The sequence below is a fragment of the Rhinolophus sinicus genome, linkage group LG09 (assembly GCF_036562045.2).
Source record: "Rhinolophus sinicus isolate RSC01 linkage group LG09, ASM3656204v1, whole genome shotgun sequence".
In the NCBI taxonomy this organism is placed as follows: Eukaryota; Metazoa; Chordata; class Mammalia; order Chiroptera; family Rhinolophidae; genus Rhinolophus; species Rhinolophus sinicus.
Genome location: NC_133758.1, coordinates 102,227,221 through 102,245,133, shown reverse-complemented (window position 1 = coordinate 102,245,133; position 17,913 = coordinate 102,227,221). Strand labels below are relative to the sequence as shown.

At 42.8% G+C, this 17,913-nt stretch overlaps 1 protein-coding gene across 5 annotated transcripts in view; it reads right to left on the bottom strand.

Moving 5' to 3' along the window:
* Positions 1 to 17,913, bottom strand: part of SNX10 (sorting nexin 10) — a 66,023-nt gene that overhangs the window by 29,704 nt on the left and 18,406 nt on the right. Inside the window, exon 1 of one of the 5 annotated variants that reach the window (XM_074340895.1) lies at positions 7,783 to 7,980. The exons of 3 other annotated variants lie outside the window; for them this stretch is intronic. In XM_074340895.1, the coding sequence (XP_074196996.1) occupies positions 7,783 to 7,965 (183 nt within the window). In that variant the 5' untranslated portion in view covers positions 7,966 to 7,980. Of the gene's footprint in view, positions 1 to 2,456; positions 2,517 to 7,782; positions 7,981 to 17,913 lie in introns of those variants that run through there. One more of the 5 variants, XM_074340898.1, reaches the window with a different exon arrangement.

Sequence of the window (17,913 nt, the reverse complement as noted above, 5' to 3'; positions counted from 1 at the left end):
GTGAGAAAGCACCCACAGATGATAAGTAACCAAATGAACATGGCTGTGCTCCAGTAAAACATTATCTACAAAAACAGGTGGTGGTGGTGGTTCACAGACCCTACCTATGGAGCAACCAAGTATTATTGTGCTTTCAATTCTACATCTTAATAAAGCCCTTTCTTAGATCCTAAAAGGAAAAATCCTTTGCAATGCTAAACTTGATCTGCACCTATGGGCGGTCTCCTCTTTGACAAGCAAACTACTGACCCAGAGTTTGTAGACTACACGTGGGGGGGGGGGGGGGGGAGTGGGAAAAGATTATATACTTTCCCAATGGTGAAATCAGGAATAACAAGTATGGTTTATATCATTCTTTAAAATGAAAATGAAGAAGGGGGCTGTTAAGTCACATGGTTTGGGGATTTCCTACCGTCCCCTGTCAAAGGCTGATTAACCCAACAAACCTGTTAATCATGAAAAGAGATCTGAATTTATGTCAGAGCCACAAGGACATTCTAAACAGAATGAAACTGGTTTTATAAAACATCTAGTTATTGACCCACGGTAATAATATATAATTCCATAAACCAAACAGACATGTATTTCCAACACAAAAGCCAAGAGAAATCTCCCAAAAGAAATGCTCCTCGAAGAAAGTGTCGCTGGATTCATAACTAACCTTATGGTGGCCAAGGCCTTTCTAAGAGTAAGGGGAGAGAAGTGTATTTTTATAAGGAAACTACTTTTGTGTCTTTGCTGTGTTAGAAGTAGTCAACCCTCAAACAAAATACTCTTAACCTCTTCTCCTTTCTGGAGGTGGGGCCTTGTTCCAAGAGCTAGGGGCTTGAGGACGGGGACAGGCCTGCAAACTGGGTGTGGAGGAAGAAAATAAGTTAAAAAAAATACCATCTTTCTGTCATTTCTCTCCACATCTCACCATCTTGCTTTGACACTGCTTCTTCCAATGCATTTTTACCCTAGTCTTGGAGCCATCAGGACAACACGTTATCTTTTTAATGTTAAAGAGACTACACGCTGGAACAACTATGCTTAGGGGAAGGCATTGGTGACCAGGTTCCTTTCCTATTACCATTCTGCCTCCAGAGAGGGCTACTTTATATGAAAGTTAGATAAGAGACTTGGTATTGAGCGTGGAAAAGGTGTGAGATAGGAACCCCAGTGAGCACTTAAGAGGGAGGGGTTGGCTGAATAGCCTGGGTCCGTCTCGGAGGTATCTCAGGAGGTGCGGGGCGAGGGGTGGCTACTTCCAGGGCACCCAGGAGCTGTGCTGATTTGGGGTTCTCAAAAGCTTATCACCCACCCTTCAAGAGGAGAACCTCCTCCTGTCTGTGCCGTCATACGCCTGTGGCTCCTCCAGCGTGTACAGAGGGAGCTGTGTTTTGTCCACACCTGTGTCTCACCAGCTCACTGCCTAGCAGGGGAAAGGCTGGCCATGCCAGGAGTTTTGTTGTAAACCTTGTGCTGCCCTGTGAAATGCCCTAGGGCACTGAAGGCCACAACGGGTCCTCTGGAACACTCAAGAGGAACAAGTTCTAGTACTGTGGTTAGTAAACACTTCTCCACCCTCACATAAACATAACAGCAATTTAAAAAAAAATTGAGAGTATGGTGATAGACATAACCATACGAAAATGTAAACCTGCTGTATCTTTCAAAAGGGATTTAAAGACAAGTGTCATGTAATATTTAGAATATATGACAAAGGCTTAATACTTCTTAATTTATGAAAAGCTCTTACAAGTGCACACCAAAGAATATTCTTACAGAAAAGTGACCAAAGGTTATCAATAATCAAGTCACAAAACAAAAACGATAAAGGTCAAACTCAACAACAACAAAAATCTGTTTTAAAAATGGGCGAAGTTCTTGAATAGACATTTCTCCAAAGGTAATATATAAATGGCTAAAAAAGCATATGAAAAGATACACAATATCACTAATCAAATGCAAATCAAAACCACAATGAGCTATCACCTTGCATCCATTAGGGTGGCTACGACCAACAACCACAAAAACAGCAAACAAGTGTTGGTGAGGATGTGGAGAAACTGGAACCTTCGTGCTGGTGGGGATGTCAAATGGTGCAGCTGCTGTGGAAAACAGTATGGAAGTTCCTCAAAAAATTGAAACTAGAACTACCGTATAATCCAGTAATTTCACTTCCGGATTTACATCCAAAAGGAGGATCCCTGAAAGCAGGATCTCAAAGAGATATTTGCACACCCGTGTTCAGAGCAGCATCATTCACAAGAGCAAAGAAGCGGAAGCAACCCAAGTGTCCACAGACAAATGAAAGGATGGATAAATAAAATGTGATATACACCCAGTGGAATATTATTCAGCCTTTAAAAAGAAGGAAACTCTGACACACACCCCAACACGGATGAACCTTGACGCTATACTCAGTGAAATAATATAGTCACAAAACACAAATACTGTATGATTCTACTTACTTATACGAGGTTTCTAAAGTAGTCAAATTCACAGAAACAGAAAGTAGGATGGTGGCTGCCAGGAGCTGAGGAAGGGGGAAATGGACAGTTCTTGTTTCATGGGTACAGAGTTTCAGTTTTGACAAATGAAAAAGATCTGGAAATCTGTTACAGAACAGTGTGAATATACTTGACACTATTCAACTGTACACTTAAAATGAACAAGATGATAAACTTTATATGTTTCTTCCCACAATTGAAAAGAAAAGATTTGTTAAAACGGTCATTAATCTATTTTAAATGTTAAACCTTCCTATAAACAGAAGTGCAAATAAAAATAAGGTGCCATATATTTTTCTATTAAATTAGAATGTTTCTTGAATGATAATACCCAGTGCTGGCAAGTAGCATAAGAAATGAGACTGAATACTGCTGGTAGGAATGTGGGCTATTTCAGTCTTTCTGAAAGACAATTTGGCCATATGTTTCAAAAGCATTTTTAAATTGCTTATTTTCTTTGATTCAATTACTCCACATCTGGGAACTCAACCTAAAAAAATCTGTTAGACATATGCAAAAAAAAAAATGTTATATGAAAGAATGTCCAGAATGCAGTTTCTAAAAAAAAAAAAAAAAAGTCAAATATATGGAAACCTAAATGTTCATAAGTAGATTAGAAAAAAATAATTATGGCAGAGCTGCATAATAGAACACCTTGTAGCTACTGCAAATTATGTTATAGAAGAATATTAAATGCTAGGGATTATTCAAGAAGTATCATTTAGCTATATTTTTAAGTACGTTTTTATTTCTTTACTTATTTAAGAACTGGAGCCTACATTTGACAAGTTAACAGTGATCATTTATGAGTGATGGGATTCTGATTGGTTTTCACTTCTTTCTTTTCTGTATTTTTCCAAAAGTTTACAATGCATGTTACTTTTAAAGTCGAAAAACCATATACTTTTTAAAAGAAAGTAAAACTTAATGTACTCAATTACTTTTATTATTCCGCTCTCAAAAAAAAAACACAACAGCTAAGTTAATTTCACTTTGTGTTTGTTTCATTTCCTGCTATGATGTTCAACAATTTTTCTATTTAAATAAAAAAAATCACTGACTTCTTACTTTCACCTCATAAGGATATGCCATCAGCAAGGTTATTTTAAATTGAAATTTAAATGTACTGCCAGTTTTTCACAGCCCTGCTCTTGGAACAACCTGTCGTTTGCTCTGCATTGGGCAGGTCAGGGGTTGCGGGGTGGGAAGGAGGCCATGGCCCTTCCAGATCTCCTCTAAGGGGGAAGCTCTTGGCCAGGGTCCTTCTGGAGGGGCAGCTCTACAGTTAGCCCTGCTTTGTGTCACCTGGGGGTGTAGGGGGTCCCTCCCAGACACAGGTGACAGCATCAGTGATGGGCATTGACCTCTAGGGAAATCAATCTACAGGTTAGTCAGGTGCCCAAGGCAAGGCCTGGCACGGAAAGAAGGAAGGGCTGGGCACCGGCTCCCTCCTAGTGTGTAGACAAGGAAACACTGCGAGATTTGGCAGTTCTCTGGGACATGAGTCTGGGAAGTGATGCAAGAGAAGCTGGAACAGATAACAACGTCACAACTGGAGCAGAGCCTATACTGCAGCTGAAGCCATGGTGTAGATAAAAGATTTCATGGGATATTAAAGAAACTGACCACCAGAAAAGCTGAATTACGGGAGCCGGCTTCAGCGGCTGGAGTGCCCAGAGTTCTTCCTTTCCCAGTGGCCTACGTGTCCAGGGTCTCCTGGAGTCCCATGCACAGTGTCCTCACGATAAGCACCACTTACTCAAGGTAACTTGAGGGAGATCCTGACGGGTACAATCAAAAGAGCTCAATGGAAAAGAAAAGGAACAAGAGCTGCACCAAAACATAAGACCTGGACTGAAGTGGGGCAGCCACGCACTTCCAAGGCCCAGCAGGAGGTGCAGAACCACTGCAAACCAGGCCCAGGTCCTCCTCTCTCGGTCTCATCTCAGAACTTTAAAAAAACAAACCAAAATGCAGCAGAAAAGCAAGCCAAGACCTGACATTCCATTAAAGTTGGAAAGACAAATAAAATTACCACTGAAGTTTTCCAGCATTTATCACAAAAGGAAAAAACATGTATTAAAAAGGATTAGCAGTCTAAAAAAAAAAATACTGGTTCATAGCACATAAAACAATGAAGCCACTAACGTGCTAATCTCTACAACGCCTTCCATTAAGGTCAGGAACACAATGCTAGGTCAAATTTAGTGTTTCAAATCCAGGAACAAGAAACAAACAACACTACAGTGGCATTTAGGAAAGGTGCCACCTGAGGCTCATAGACGTTCTACACACGTAGGCACGTGTGCTGAACCCGCCCTCGACCTCCCTTCGTACACACACACTAAGGAAAGCCACTGGGTGTGGGGTGCGGAGGAGGAGCAAAGCACCATAGAATGAACAGAACTGAAGGAAATGAGCCATAAAAAGCAGATGTAGGAGAGAGGAGCCAACCACTAGACCAGCCCGGCAGGTCACACTGGACGTCCTAACTTGGGCTGTGGTATCCTCTCTCCTCAAAACCACCTTGACCTCCCAGATCAAATCTAAAAATATTTTCCACTCTTTCCAAACAGTCTACTTCCTTTTTTATGCTACTAAGTTTCTTCCAATTAGTGATTCATCTGGGCGACTCATTTTCCTCTTTCAGAAAAGCAGATAAATCCCAGAAGTTAGGGGATGGGTATTAGTGATTTATTAGCCCAATCGAATTTCATTTCTATTAACCTAAGAGCAATATATCTCCAACTACTCACTCCCCTGCCCCAAGCCCACCACCACGTGGAGTTTTGATTAGAATGGGAAAGAGAGAAAACCATTAGTACTCAGGAGTATGGAATTCTTGGCAGGCTGATGTATCCCTCAGTGCCCTGTCACAGGATCGACCTGAGAACACAGCCTGCTGAAGGACAGCAGTAAATGTCCCCCTCTTCTCTCCTGCCAACGACTGGAGAGATGTTTTCTCAACTCTCCGTTCACACTACCCATTCATCTGGTATGACTTGGCAGAAGTACTACCATGACTTCCCATTAAAACAGTACCGGAAGTATAGCATCAAAAGAATAAAATACCTAGAATTCAATTTAACAAAATAAGTGTAAAAACATATGCTCCGGAAAACCACAAAACATTGTTGAAAGAAATTAAAGAAAATCTAAATAAACAGAAAAACATCCCACATTCATGGATCAGAAGACAACATTGTTCAGACGGCAATTCTCCCCAAACTGATCTACAGGTTCAATGCATCTCTGTCAGAATCCCAGCTAAGTTCTTTGTACAAACTGACAAGCTGATTCTATAATTCAGATCTAATTGTAAGTGACCCAGAATAGTCGAAACAATCCTTAAAAAGAAGAACAAAATAAGAGGGCTCCGACTTACTGATTTCAAAACTTACTACAAAGCAACAGTACCTAATACAGTGTGCAAATGACACAAGGATAAACAAATAGATCAACAAAATAGAACTGAGAGAGCCCAGAAATAAACCCATACTGATACGGTCAATTGATTTTCAACATGGGTGCCAAAACCATTCAATGGGAAAATAAGTCTTTTTAATAAACATTGCTGGGACAAGTGGATAGCCACGTGCAAAAGAATGAAGATGGACCTCTACCTTATACAATCTATAAAAATTAGCTCAAAATGGATCAAACACCTAACGTAAAAGCAAAAACCACGAAACTCTTAGAAGGAAACAGAGGTAAATTTTCAATGCCTTTTACTTAGCAAATAATTCTTAAATATAATACTAAAAGCATTAAAAGAAAAAAAACAGATAAATTAAACATCATGAAAATTAAAAACTTTTGTGCTTCAAAGGACAACATCAAGAATGTGAGAAGACAATGCACAGAATGGGAGAAGATATTTGCAAATCATATATCTAATAAGGGAGTTGTATCTAGAATATATAAAGAACTCTTACAATTAAATAATAAAAAGACTTAACAATCTAATGCATAACATGGTGACTTTAGTTAATAATACTATACTGTAAAATTGAAATTTTCTGAGAGTAAAACTTAAATGTTCTCACCAAAAACAAAGAAAAAAATAAATAAGTGAGAGGATGGATGTGTTAACTCAGGGGAAATCCTTTCATCATGTGTACATACTAATCACATTGTACATTTTATCTGTCAGTTATACCTAGAATGACAATAATAATAAAAAGACTAATAACTCAATTCAAAAATGGGCAAAGGATCCTGAGTAGACATTCCTCCAAGGAAGATTTACAAATGGCCAACAAACACATGAAGAAATGTTCAACATCATTAGTCATCAGGGAAAAGCAAATCAGAACCACACTGAGATACCATTTCAACCCACTAAGTCGACTAGAATCAAAAAGTCAGATAATAACAAATGTTGGCAAGGATCCAGAGAAACTGGAACCCTCATACACTGCGGGTGGAAATGTAAAATGGTACGGCCACTTTAGAAAACAGTCTGGCAGTTTTTCAAATGATTAAACATAAACTTACCATTTGACCCAGCAATTCCACTCCTAAGTATATATACCCAAGAGAAATGAAAACGTGTCCACAGAGAAACTCGGATATAAATATCAGCGTTATTCATGATAGCCAAAAGAGGGAAATAACCCAAATGTCCATCAACGGACGAATTGGTAAACAAAATGTGGTACGTACATCCATACAATGGAATATTATTCAATAATAAAAAGAAATGAAGTGCTGAGACCTGCTACAACTTCGCCCACCTACGATAAAACGTCCATTCATATGAAAGTCCAGAACAGTGAACACTATAAAGACAGAAAAGAGATTCCTGACTGCTCGGTGGGGTGGGTGGAAAGGTAGAGGTTAGGGATATAGGGGAGTGATAGCTAAAGGGCAGTGAAATATTCATTGGGTAATAAAAATATACTAAAATTGACGGTGGTGATGGCTGTACACATGAGTATCTGTAAATATACTAAAAACCACTGAACTATACACTTTAATTGGATAAATCGTATAGTATGTGGATAGCTCAACAAAGCTGTTAAAAACAACAAAAAAAAGAACTGCCTGACCCCCTGACCCTGCTCTGTCCTAGTGCCCTCACCCTGCAAATGGAACCCTTCCCTCCACTACGCCTCAGGAACACTCAGCTGAAAGCCAGCAAATGCTCCACATTCCAACCCATCTCCGCACCATTATCTTAGCAGGTGCCCTGGCTTCTCCACCCTCCCCTTCCCAGTAACCCTCCCAGGTCAAAGCACTCCCATTTCTCAGGACCTAGTCACATTATCGCCAGACAAGAACCTACCAAGAAGTTCCTGGAACCCAGGCATGTGAGCACCTCCCTCCTCCTCGCTTCCTGGCCGGACTTCTCTCCAGGTTCCCCACTCCTCACTGCTACATTTTTAGGGACCTCTGCCCGCCCCGTGAGTTTCCTCACTCTCTCCTGATCCGCCCAGGAGGAACTTATGCCTGAGGCATGACTTAGCATTCCCTACACTTGCCTTAGCCTATCTCTTCTCTTGCTGTGACCGAACCTGTTACCAACGTGTTTCCCCCAATCCCAACCCGGAACAGTTCTCTGAAGTGTAAAACCAGACGTCCCCTCTCAAAGTCCACCCTTCCTATCTCACTTCCTCTTTCTCACCCAGTCTGCTTCTCCACTTGAATGAAAAGCCATCAGAACTTTGATCCTACACTTTCTATTGTCCCTCTGGACTTCACTGCCTTGTACCATTCAAATACTCCCTCCAGCACTCTCAGTTTCCTGTTTCATTGAGACACCAGCTGCTTCTATCTGTCAATCCCCCAAACACGGCTCAACTTACCCTCTGTCTCTTCCATTTTCTCTCTCGTCCTATCCACTATGAAGAAAAATCGGTCATTTCTGTTACAGGCTCCGTCACCAGGTTGAGGACCAGCTTCCGTGGGGTTCTGGAGTCTTCCACTCACCCCCGCAGCTTCAGACCTTTACCTCCAGGCTCCTAGCTCTCCCAGGTCTGCGTTCCCTCTGTCATCTGATAACTGCATCTCGCACTTCATCAAGATAGTAGGACCAGCAGGTTTAAATTCTTCATCTCGGTTCTCTGCCCCGTTGAAACCAACCCATATATTCACCCACTTCCCTCAGTCCCCAAAAAACATCAACCTCCCCCGTCTTCATGATCTCCCCTACCTCCTTCAAGACACTGGTCCATCAACGATCCCACCCCCTTAATAACTCCAACGTCTTCCTTTTCACTAGTCCCTCCCTCCTGCCTCAACAAACAAGCTCAGGTTCTCATCTCAGAGAAGATGGACAGTCCTGGCTAATTCATTCAGCCTAGTATTAAAGACTCTGCTGCAGCCATCAGAGACAGGGCAATGAACGAGACAGCCAGGTCACGGTCTCACCTACAGAGTAGTGGGAGAACGCAAGCAAACGTGTAAATAAGTGGGCAAGATAATGCACAAGCTTAATGGAGAAGAGGAAACAGGATGATGTGCTTGAGAGTCACTAGCGGGGTTTTGTGGGGCCTACTTCACGTTCCGGTCATCATGGAAGGCTTCTCTGAGGAGGTGACATTTGAGCCAAAACTTGAAAGGCAGGAAGGAGCCAGTGGCAAAGCAGTTTAGGGAAAGAGCATTCCAAGAGGAGTGACCTGTCCGTGCCAAAGCCCCGAGGTGGAACAAGCTTGGAATAGCTGGGGAAGCCACGGAAGCCATTGTGGCTGGAGTGTGACGAATGAGGGAGATGCACTCTGAGAGGCAGGCCAAGGCCTGGTCATGTGGGCCTGGACCCAGTGGAGCGTCTGGAAGCCCCGGGAGCATTTTCAGAGGTGATATAATCTGACTTACATTTAACAAGATCCCTCTGATGTCTGTGTGGGGAATACACAACAAGGAGGGGGCCAGAGCAGAAGCAGGGAGACCTGTCCGCAGGCCACTGGCATAGTGCGGCCGAGGTGACAGAGGCTCCGACATACCACACGGCAGGAGCAGCAGAGATGGGTATGAGGTGAAGTGGTGGTTGGTGTGTTTCCTCATTTGCGCTCCAGTTGAAGAGGCAGAAAGTGACAAAACACAGCTGCTAGGAGAGAGGGACCGTACCACCTATTCAAGAAGGGTTCTGTGAGATATACTGCAGAGGAAGGAGACATACCCTTGATGCAGCTCAGGCCTGCAGCTGACGTGGGTGAGGCCCACAATGGGGAAGAGGCCGTTCTTTCCCCCACTTCTGCACTGACACCCAAGGGCTGGTCTTGAAAGGCAGACAGTGAGTGGTGTGTTCTTGACAGGAGACATGCACAGTTTCAGTGGTGAGGCACCACACGTGGCTTCCCAGCAGGAGTCACAAATTCACTGTTACCTTCTGCTTTTTACTAAGGGCAGTTCCCCAACGGGACGCTGACAGCCCTGTTCTCTTCAGCTCTACACTCATTCTCTGTCTTGGCTACCACTCCCTTGTCATATGCAAAATAGTCCAGAACCAGAACTGCCGTTGAGGCCAGCTGGGCCACCTCGTAGGGGACCTCTCCATCCAGGCATTTCAGACTCCCTGTGTCCAACCCAGGCTGCGTATCACACAACACCTTTTCCTTGCCCTTCCACAACCTAACCAATTCTACCACTTCCTATGTTATTCATTTTAATTAATAGTGTCAATAGCTACACGGTGACTCGAGCGGGAACCCCAGGAACAATCTTTGATTTCTTCCTCCCCCTTACTTTCCAAATCCAATTGGTCAGCAAGCCCTGCCAACCCTCTCTCTGAATGCCTCGTAAGTCCACTCCCTTCTTTCAGTCACCAACGTCACTGGATTAGTTCCAGGTCTTGTCATTTCTCTTCTGGATCCGAGCTGGAAGAATGGAAGATTCCTAGCACCCAACACACTTAACCAGTACTTAGGAAATTATTTTTGAATAAACAAGAGAGAGTGAAAGTAAATGAATGAACAAAATGATTGAGTGAGCAAACGGGTGGAAATCAATGAATAAGGAAACCAAAGAATTAAGTGCATGCTGTAGAGAAACAAAGAAAACTAAGGAATCTATAGTCTAATGGAGGACATGCAACCAGCAGGTCCGAGGCATCAGGTGATAAACAGATGCTACAGGGGAAGGGGGGACGGAAACTAACACTTGTTAAGTGTCATCCGGGTGCCAAGTACTAAACTAGGCACTTCACACACAGTTCACACATGACTCAACCAGCAACCACATGAGACATTGCTCTCCAGAAGGGGAAACTCACATTCAAAGACGTTAAATAACCATCCAAGGTCAACCAGGGTTCAGATTCAAACCTAGGTCTGGAGGCCCCCATTCCCATGTCAGTTAGTGGACACAGGCTTACAGGACAATCCGGACTTTACCAGCTAATAACCAACACAGAGAGTGCTTCTGACCAACTGTCACTGTTCTAAGAACTTTACATATATCCTCATAAAAAAAAATCCTACGAGGTAAGCATGACTATTACCCCCATTTTACAGTTAAAGAAACAGAGGCACCAAGAATTTAAGTAATCTGTCAAAGGTCATCCAACTACTTGGAGACAGAACTGGGATTTGAACTCAGGGAGTCTTGCTCCAGGGTCATTGGTCCTCCCTTGAACCTTATGCTCTATTGTCTTGAATGCTGGAGGTAAGATGGCAGAGGGTGGGTGCCCGGTGGAGAGAACAGTATGATTACATGCAGGGGCACAAGAAGGTGGAAGTCACGTTTGGGAACCAAGTGGTTTGCTGGGGCTGGGATGGAGGGGATTCGTGAAAAGTGAGACTCCAGAGAAAAGATGGGCTCAGACATGCGGCTTCCTGTGACCTGGTCCGGGGCCATTGGTCGTCTTGTCTGATATTTAAAGAGCCTCCATCTTTCACAAGGTTGCATACAGTTGGAGGAGCAACTCTGTTTTCTCAACCAAGGTGTTTAGTTCTCTTGCCTTTGAAGGTGGAAAAGCTAAAAGGCACAGGAATGACTGATTTCTTCAAGATTTTGCTGTTAACTAGATGGTACAATGTCCCCTACATTCCACGGAGATAAACATCGGCACCCTAACCCCTTGGCATTTATTTTTGATATCTTTTTAGTTTGAAAATAGTGCATGAAACTTTTTTTTTCCCATCTCTATTTTTGTTTCATAGTCTTTCAAGAGTGAGCCAATAAACTGACATCTTTATGGGTTACTATTGTGAGGTTAAAGTCAAGTCGGTTAAATATAAGTTTGTATTAGGAAAACTTTAGTAGAAAAAATAATTAGAAGGCAGGTCCCCAAAACTAATCTGTAACTCTAATACTGCTTTGGCAAAGGAAAAGAACAGGCCTGTCAGGTAGTCTAAGCAAGCCCTGAGGTTCATTCTGAACCTACAAGGACCCGAATCACATCAGTCACAGGAAAAATCACCTTGGGATCTGTAAGTGCTATTCTAGTTCCTTCCTGAGCACCTAGTGGGTAAAAAGTATACCCACAGCTTCAAGGTCTCCTGGCTTAAGAAGACCACCATGGCCATTCTGCATGGTCTGCGGGAGAGACCTACGTACTACGTGAAAGAACCCAAAGAAATGCTCTGTGACCTCTGAAAAGTAAATAGTCTAAAGCAAAATAATTCTTTTTACATATCTTTATTTAAATTTAAAGTAATGTAATTCAGGAAGTTTGAAAACCAAAGAAGCAAAAGTATCCATAACTAAGGTGACTGTGTATAGCCTGTTCCCTTCTAAACCTACCAACTTCCCCATTCTTCCCTTTTACAAATATTTATCGAGCACCCACTATCTTCAGATGCCGTGGTAGGAGCTGTATGGAGACACGCCCCGTTGGCACTGCTTCCAAATGTACCCTACATCTCATCAGTATCTGTGTTGGCAAACTCTAGTTTGCCTCCCAAACGACGTTCCATTTGCTCCACACAATCTTATTCTTCACATATTCCGAGCGATCGTAATGCAAAATTCTGACCAAACATCTCTCCTGCAGAAAACCCTTCCATGGCTTCCCACTGCAATAAGAATAAACACCAAACCTCTCGTCATGACTTCGAAGCCCCACGTGGACTGATCCCAGCCTGCCTTCCTGCTTCCCCTCCATCCACTCTCCTCTCCTCTGTGCTCTTTCCACGCTGGCCTTCTCTCCATGTCTCATACCTACTACCAGCTCCATTCCATCCCAGGGCCTCTGCACTTACTGGTCCCTCTTTTCAGAATGTTTTCCCCTAGATCTTTTCTGTGTCCTCAGCTCAAGTGTCACCAAAGTCATCCTTGCTGCAATTCTCTTCCCAACTACATTGTTTTATTTCCTTATGGTACGTACAATCTGAATCTTTATTATTACTTTTTTATATGTGTTTTTCCCTCTAATGTGAGCTCCAAGAAGGCGGAGACTCTGACCAGTTCACTGCCTCACCCCTGTGCCCAGCACATAATAGCAAATGAGCAACAAATAACTGGAACGAATGAACGAACAGTGAGCAGGAGAGTCATCGTGAGAATGCATCCTTATTTAATCCTCAAAGTATTAGAAAACCTTTTCTGTTATTTTGTAAAATAACCAACTAGCACTCTTACGTAGAAATAATAAAATGTTCATCCAAGTACACATCAACACCAAGAAGCTGTATCACCTGGATTAAAGGAATTAAATGTTTGCATTGTAGGACTTGCCCCAAGATATAAAGAGAAAAACCTCTACTGTCCGAAATTAATAACAGTACCATTAATCCCTAAATGGTACTTAGATCCATGACCAAGTTTTTAGCGGTCGACAGCAAAATGGGAAAAAGAAAACAGTGCACTGAACTTTTTATACAGCCAAAACCTTTCCATTTAAAGGATTCTCCTTTATTCTTAGATTATGTCTTTGCTGCTTTGGGGGTATCAGAATATTCTCCCTTTTATAAAATGACAGGGAGTGTGTCTGATAGGTTTGGGGGAGGTTTTTGTGTCTTTTATATAAAAAGCAAAAGGGTAGCAATCCTGTTCAAGACCCTATGTAATCTAGCAGAACCTGCCGCCTGGAGGGCTTCAGAAAGACCTCCAGGGCTTTTACGGCTCTGTGGGAAAGGGGCACAAGCAATCAATTAGTGACGTCCGCCATGGTGGAGAGGAGGGTGGTGAGCAGACGGGAGATGAAGTGGAGGGAGAATGACATGGGCGACGAATCTGGCAAAAATAGCCTCTGTCCTAAGACATGTCAGAGCCCAATAGTAAAACCCAGTAAATTACAACTGGGAAATTTAAGTGACTTGTTCAGCCCTTTGACATAAGTTGTTGCTGAACAGAGAGCAGTAGGAGACAATGAAGTCACACATGTGCCCAGGGGTCAGCTCACTCACTGCCTCCTGGTACGTGATGAATTTCCTGCCTCAGCCAAACCTTGGGAAGCTGTCAGTGCTGAATCCACGGTACACAGACCAAAGGAACCTTGGCCAAGGTAGTTTGGCCAGAAAAGGGCTCAGGGGGAAGGAGTCACAAAACTGACCAAACTAAACAAAGCCAGTGAGAGTCTTTTTCAAAGACATCTAATCTCATGATCTTGTCAGGGATTTAAAGTCCAAAGGTTAAGAAAAGACCAAGAAGGAAAACAAATGCAGGTGGTTGGGAGGTGGGAAAGAAAACCCACGCTGGCTTTATTCGAGGAGGAGACTTGACAGGTTCTCTGGGAAGACGTCTGGATTGAAGCAAAAGTCAAGATTTACACATCGTTACCTGTATAAATTTGAATGGGGGAAGAGAGCTGGGAGAATCAGCATGCCCACTCCCTAGCTCTACCCAGGCACGTGACCCTGGGCTGCATGCCACTCTGCCCACCTCGTGGAAACAGAAAACAGCACAGATGACATGATTCCGTCTGAGTCAGGTCGCTGTTCACACCCTGACCCTGACCGGAATACAGGGTTACAGACTCCAAAGTCTAGAGCTCACACACCTTTCCACCCAGCATCCCTGCTTCTAGAACAAGAGCCTTGAGAAGATTAGCTCCCAGGGGCAAAGCCACACGTGTAAGGCTGCTCACTGTAGCCGTGTTTATCACTGAAAAAGCTGAGACAACCCGAGTGCCTATTAGCAAGGGACTAAGGAAATAAAGTAAGGCGCACTTGCGGAATGAATACCTTGCAGTTGTTCCAAAACAGGAGGAAAATCTGTAAGTGCTGAGATGGGGGGATGTCCATGATGCACGAAGTGGAAACAACAAATTGCGGAAAACATGAGTGGGATTCCACTGCTTAAGTGCGTACGTATATGTGTATACACTTATATGCTTCAATGTACAGAAAAATATTCCGGGAAGATATTTGGGGTGGGGATGGGAGGAACGTCCCTTTTTTTTCTTTTTCCCACTTTATATACTCCTGGATTGTTAACAACTTTTATTTTTTTAAATATTACTTTTGTGATTTGAAAATATAGATAAAATATGCAAATACACATCATAACATACATAAATATATGGCATAAACAAGAGCCCCCCACGCCTCTTTTGCTGAATCAGGAAAAAACAATTACTAGGAAAGGAAACAAGGCCTGGAGATGTGAATACTTGACTTTCTCTCTCCAACGGTGTTTGATATTCCTGCCTCCCTTAGCTGACACATCAGGTTGTAGTTTTATTCAGTTCTAATCTGTCAAAAACAATACTTAAGTTTTGAAGCAGGATTTGCATTGTCAGAAAAACAAAACAAGAACTGCAGAGCAAATTCAGATGGCTTAGAAGTGGGCACAGCCCAGCTCCCTATAAGTCTGTGGCAGTGCCAGGCGCTGAAAGCCAACCGCTTCATTGGGCAAAGCTCTCACTGATCCGTCTTTCCAACTCCGCCCATATTGTCTACACCCTGAATAGAGTACTTATTTATAATTCATTCTCCCCTGGGTTCCAAATGGATTTGAAGCAGTTCCCACATAGAGTCAAGGCAGCGAATAATAGTTGACCTAACGATGGTAAAGCTATGAATGTAGGAATTGAGGAACAGAAATGGAAAGAATGAGGAAGAAGGGAAAATATTATTTTAAGTAATGAATTTGTCACACTCATAAGCATATTTAATTTGGGGTTGATACACACTCTTAAGCAGACACTTTCCAGGACAAAAGCTTTTCTGAAAGAAAGGGTTTCCTGAGCCATATGTTAGCCGGAAACAGGACCAGGTCCTGGGATATGTGTCTAAGCCAGCAGCAGCAGGGCGAGAGGGAGAGGACAAACACGGCCACTGTCCTGGAGCTGACGGCGCTCCTTATACAATGGGTTTGGGTTAGAAAGATGAAAGCTGTTTTGAAAGAATTTACATTGGCTACAGATAAGGGTGGGTGGGAAGAGGTGAAGCGGAGATGGTTCTGGAATAGGTGCACAGCCAGTAAGGAAGAAGTGTTTGCTGCTTTTGGATTGGTTGTGGGCAACCATGGAGAGAGTGCATGGCAAGCAGGATGCGGAAGCTAGCGTCTGATGGTCAGCTACCCCTTTTTAGGTGAGAGCGGACATAGCCACCTGGAAGTTGATTCTGAGTTTCAATATACACTCAGGAATGGGAGCAGTCTCTCGGTTTCTGATGCAGCTGTTAACGGAATAACCTCCCTTGTTTCCTCCTGCCTCCCTCCTGCCTGCTGTCATTTTAGGACAGTTCAAAATTTTTCTCTTATCAACACTAGGGGTGCTTAAGGTCTGAACTGTAAAACCACGGCTTGTAACAAACAGGAACATAATTCAGAAAGACACTACTGAGAGACTACTTCTGCTGATTCAGTAAATAAATTGAAATTCAACAAGTTTCCCCAGGCTCTATAGACTCCACTGACATTTCTCCTAAGTCTTTCCCACGACCATACAAGTATAATAAGTCTTTCTGGCACACAGGCTTGATAATCTTCAATAACTAATTTGAAAGGCAGCGTCAAAGTGTTTAGAGCTCAGATTTGGAGATATTCACATCTGGGTTCAAATCCCAACTATGCCACTCATGGCTGTGTGACCTTGGACAAGTTAATTAACCTCTCTGAGACTCCATTTTCTTATAGGGAGAAAAAGGGTTCTTAAGAGTGTTTACCTCATAGGGTTACTGCGAGGATTAAATCAGATAACATACTGAAAGCACTTAGCAAGCATGCAACAAAATTTAAGTATGACCACTGGTGGAATTCTTGTTACCTTTTTCTTCCAAATGTAAGAACAATGAAAGGTGCAAGAAACTACTACTCCAGTAAAAAGTTGGATTGGACATTTGCATATACATGTATAGCTAGAGCTAGCTCTACAGATCAGAGAGAGAAAAGCAAGATTCAAAAGATGCACATTTTAGCTACAAGAAATATCCATACATAACTATAAACACTGCAGCAAAACTCACTAGGCAAACAGAATATGGTATGGGTACCGAAAACATGCATTAGCCTAGCTATTTATAATTAACTGCCATACGAAACGTAGGAGGTGTGATCTAATAATGCTTGTGTCTTAAAATCCTAGTATATTAAAAATGCTTCCACTGGCCCATTCTGAATGTGAGTTCACACCAACGCCTCTACAAGAGCCTTAGATGCTGAGCACAAATGGCATAATTGAAGATCATTGTGAAATCTCCCTTTCATTCTCCAAGAGAACTATTCTCAAGTATTTAGGGGCTCTTGCTCACCAGAACAAGGAAAGATTTAAGCAAGCATCTTTTCAATGTTTCCAGTAAAATGAACAGAAAACACAAATAGTAATAAAAATGGCTACCATTTACGAGAGCTTACTGTGTGCTGGCACTGTGCTGAGTACATTACGTGCATCGCCTCGTTTAATTCTCACAACCATCCATTTTAGAGACGAAGGCTTAGAGAGGTGAAGTAACTTGCTCAAGGTCACCACCACAAGGTCACCAACTTGCCCAAGGCCAATACTGGGATTCAAACCTATCTGCCAACCTGGTTAACCAGAACTCGCTTTTCAAATCTCAGTTCCAATCTCACTAACCCAGGGAGCTTGCCCTAACTCCCTCCACCTAGCAAAGTCAAATCCCCCGAGTAACACTTCCCTTGCACCATCGTATTCCTCTGATTCCGGTATTATTTTTACCCTTATTTGTGTAAAAATTGGTATCTGTCTCCCCACCGAACTGTAAGCTCAGAGACGGTAAAGCTCCTCACTGTTCTTGCTTACTTAGGCTCTCTGGCCTCTGTCACTGTGCCAGGCACATAAGGGGTTCTCCACACACATTTACAGACTGAGTGAAGAAGAAATGGGGGGAAACAGTGCTCATTAATCACCCCGTCTGAAGGGTAAGAGAACACTTAGGCAAAGGTCTTCTTCACATCTGGAAGAGGCTCTCACGTACCAAACCTCGCAGTGGGGAGACACAGCAGCCTCTCCCCGTTTGAAGGAGGGCAGTACCAGGTATGAACTCTTCATTAATCCAATTCACACATTATTAATAATAAATCATTTTTCTGACTCATTTTGCTTGACTCTTTCCACTTCATATGACTTATTTCT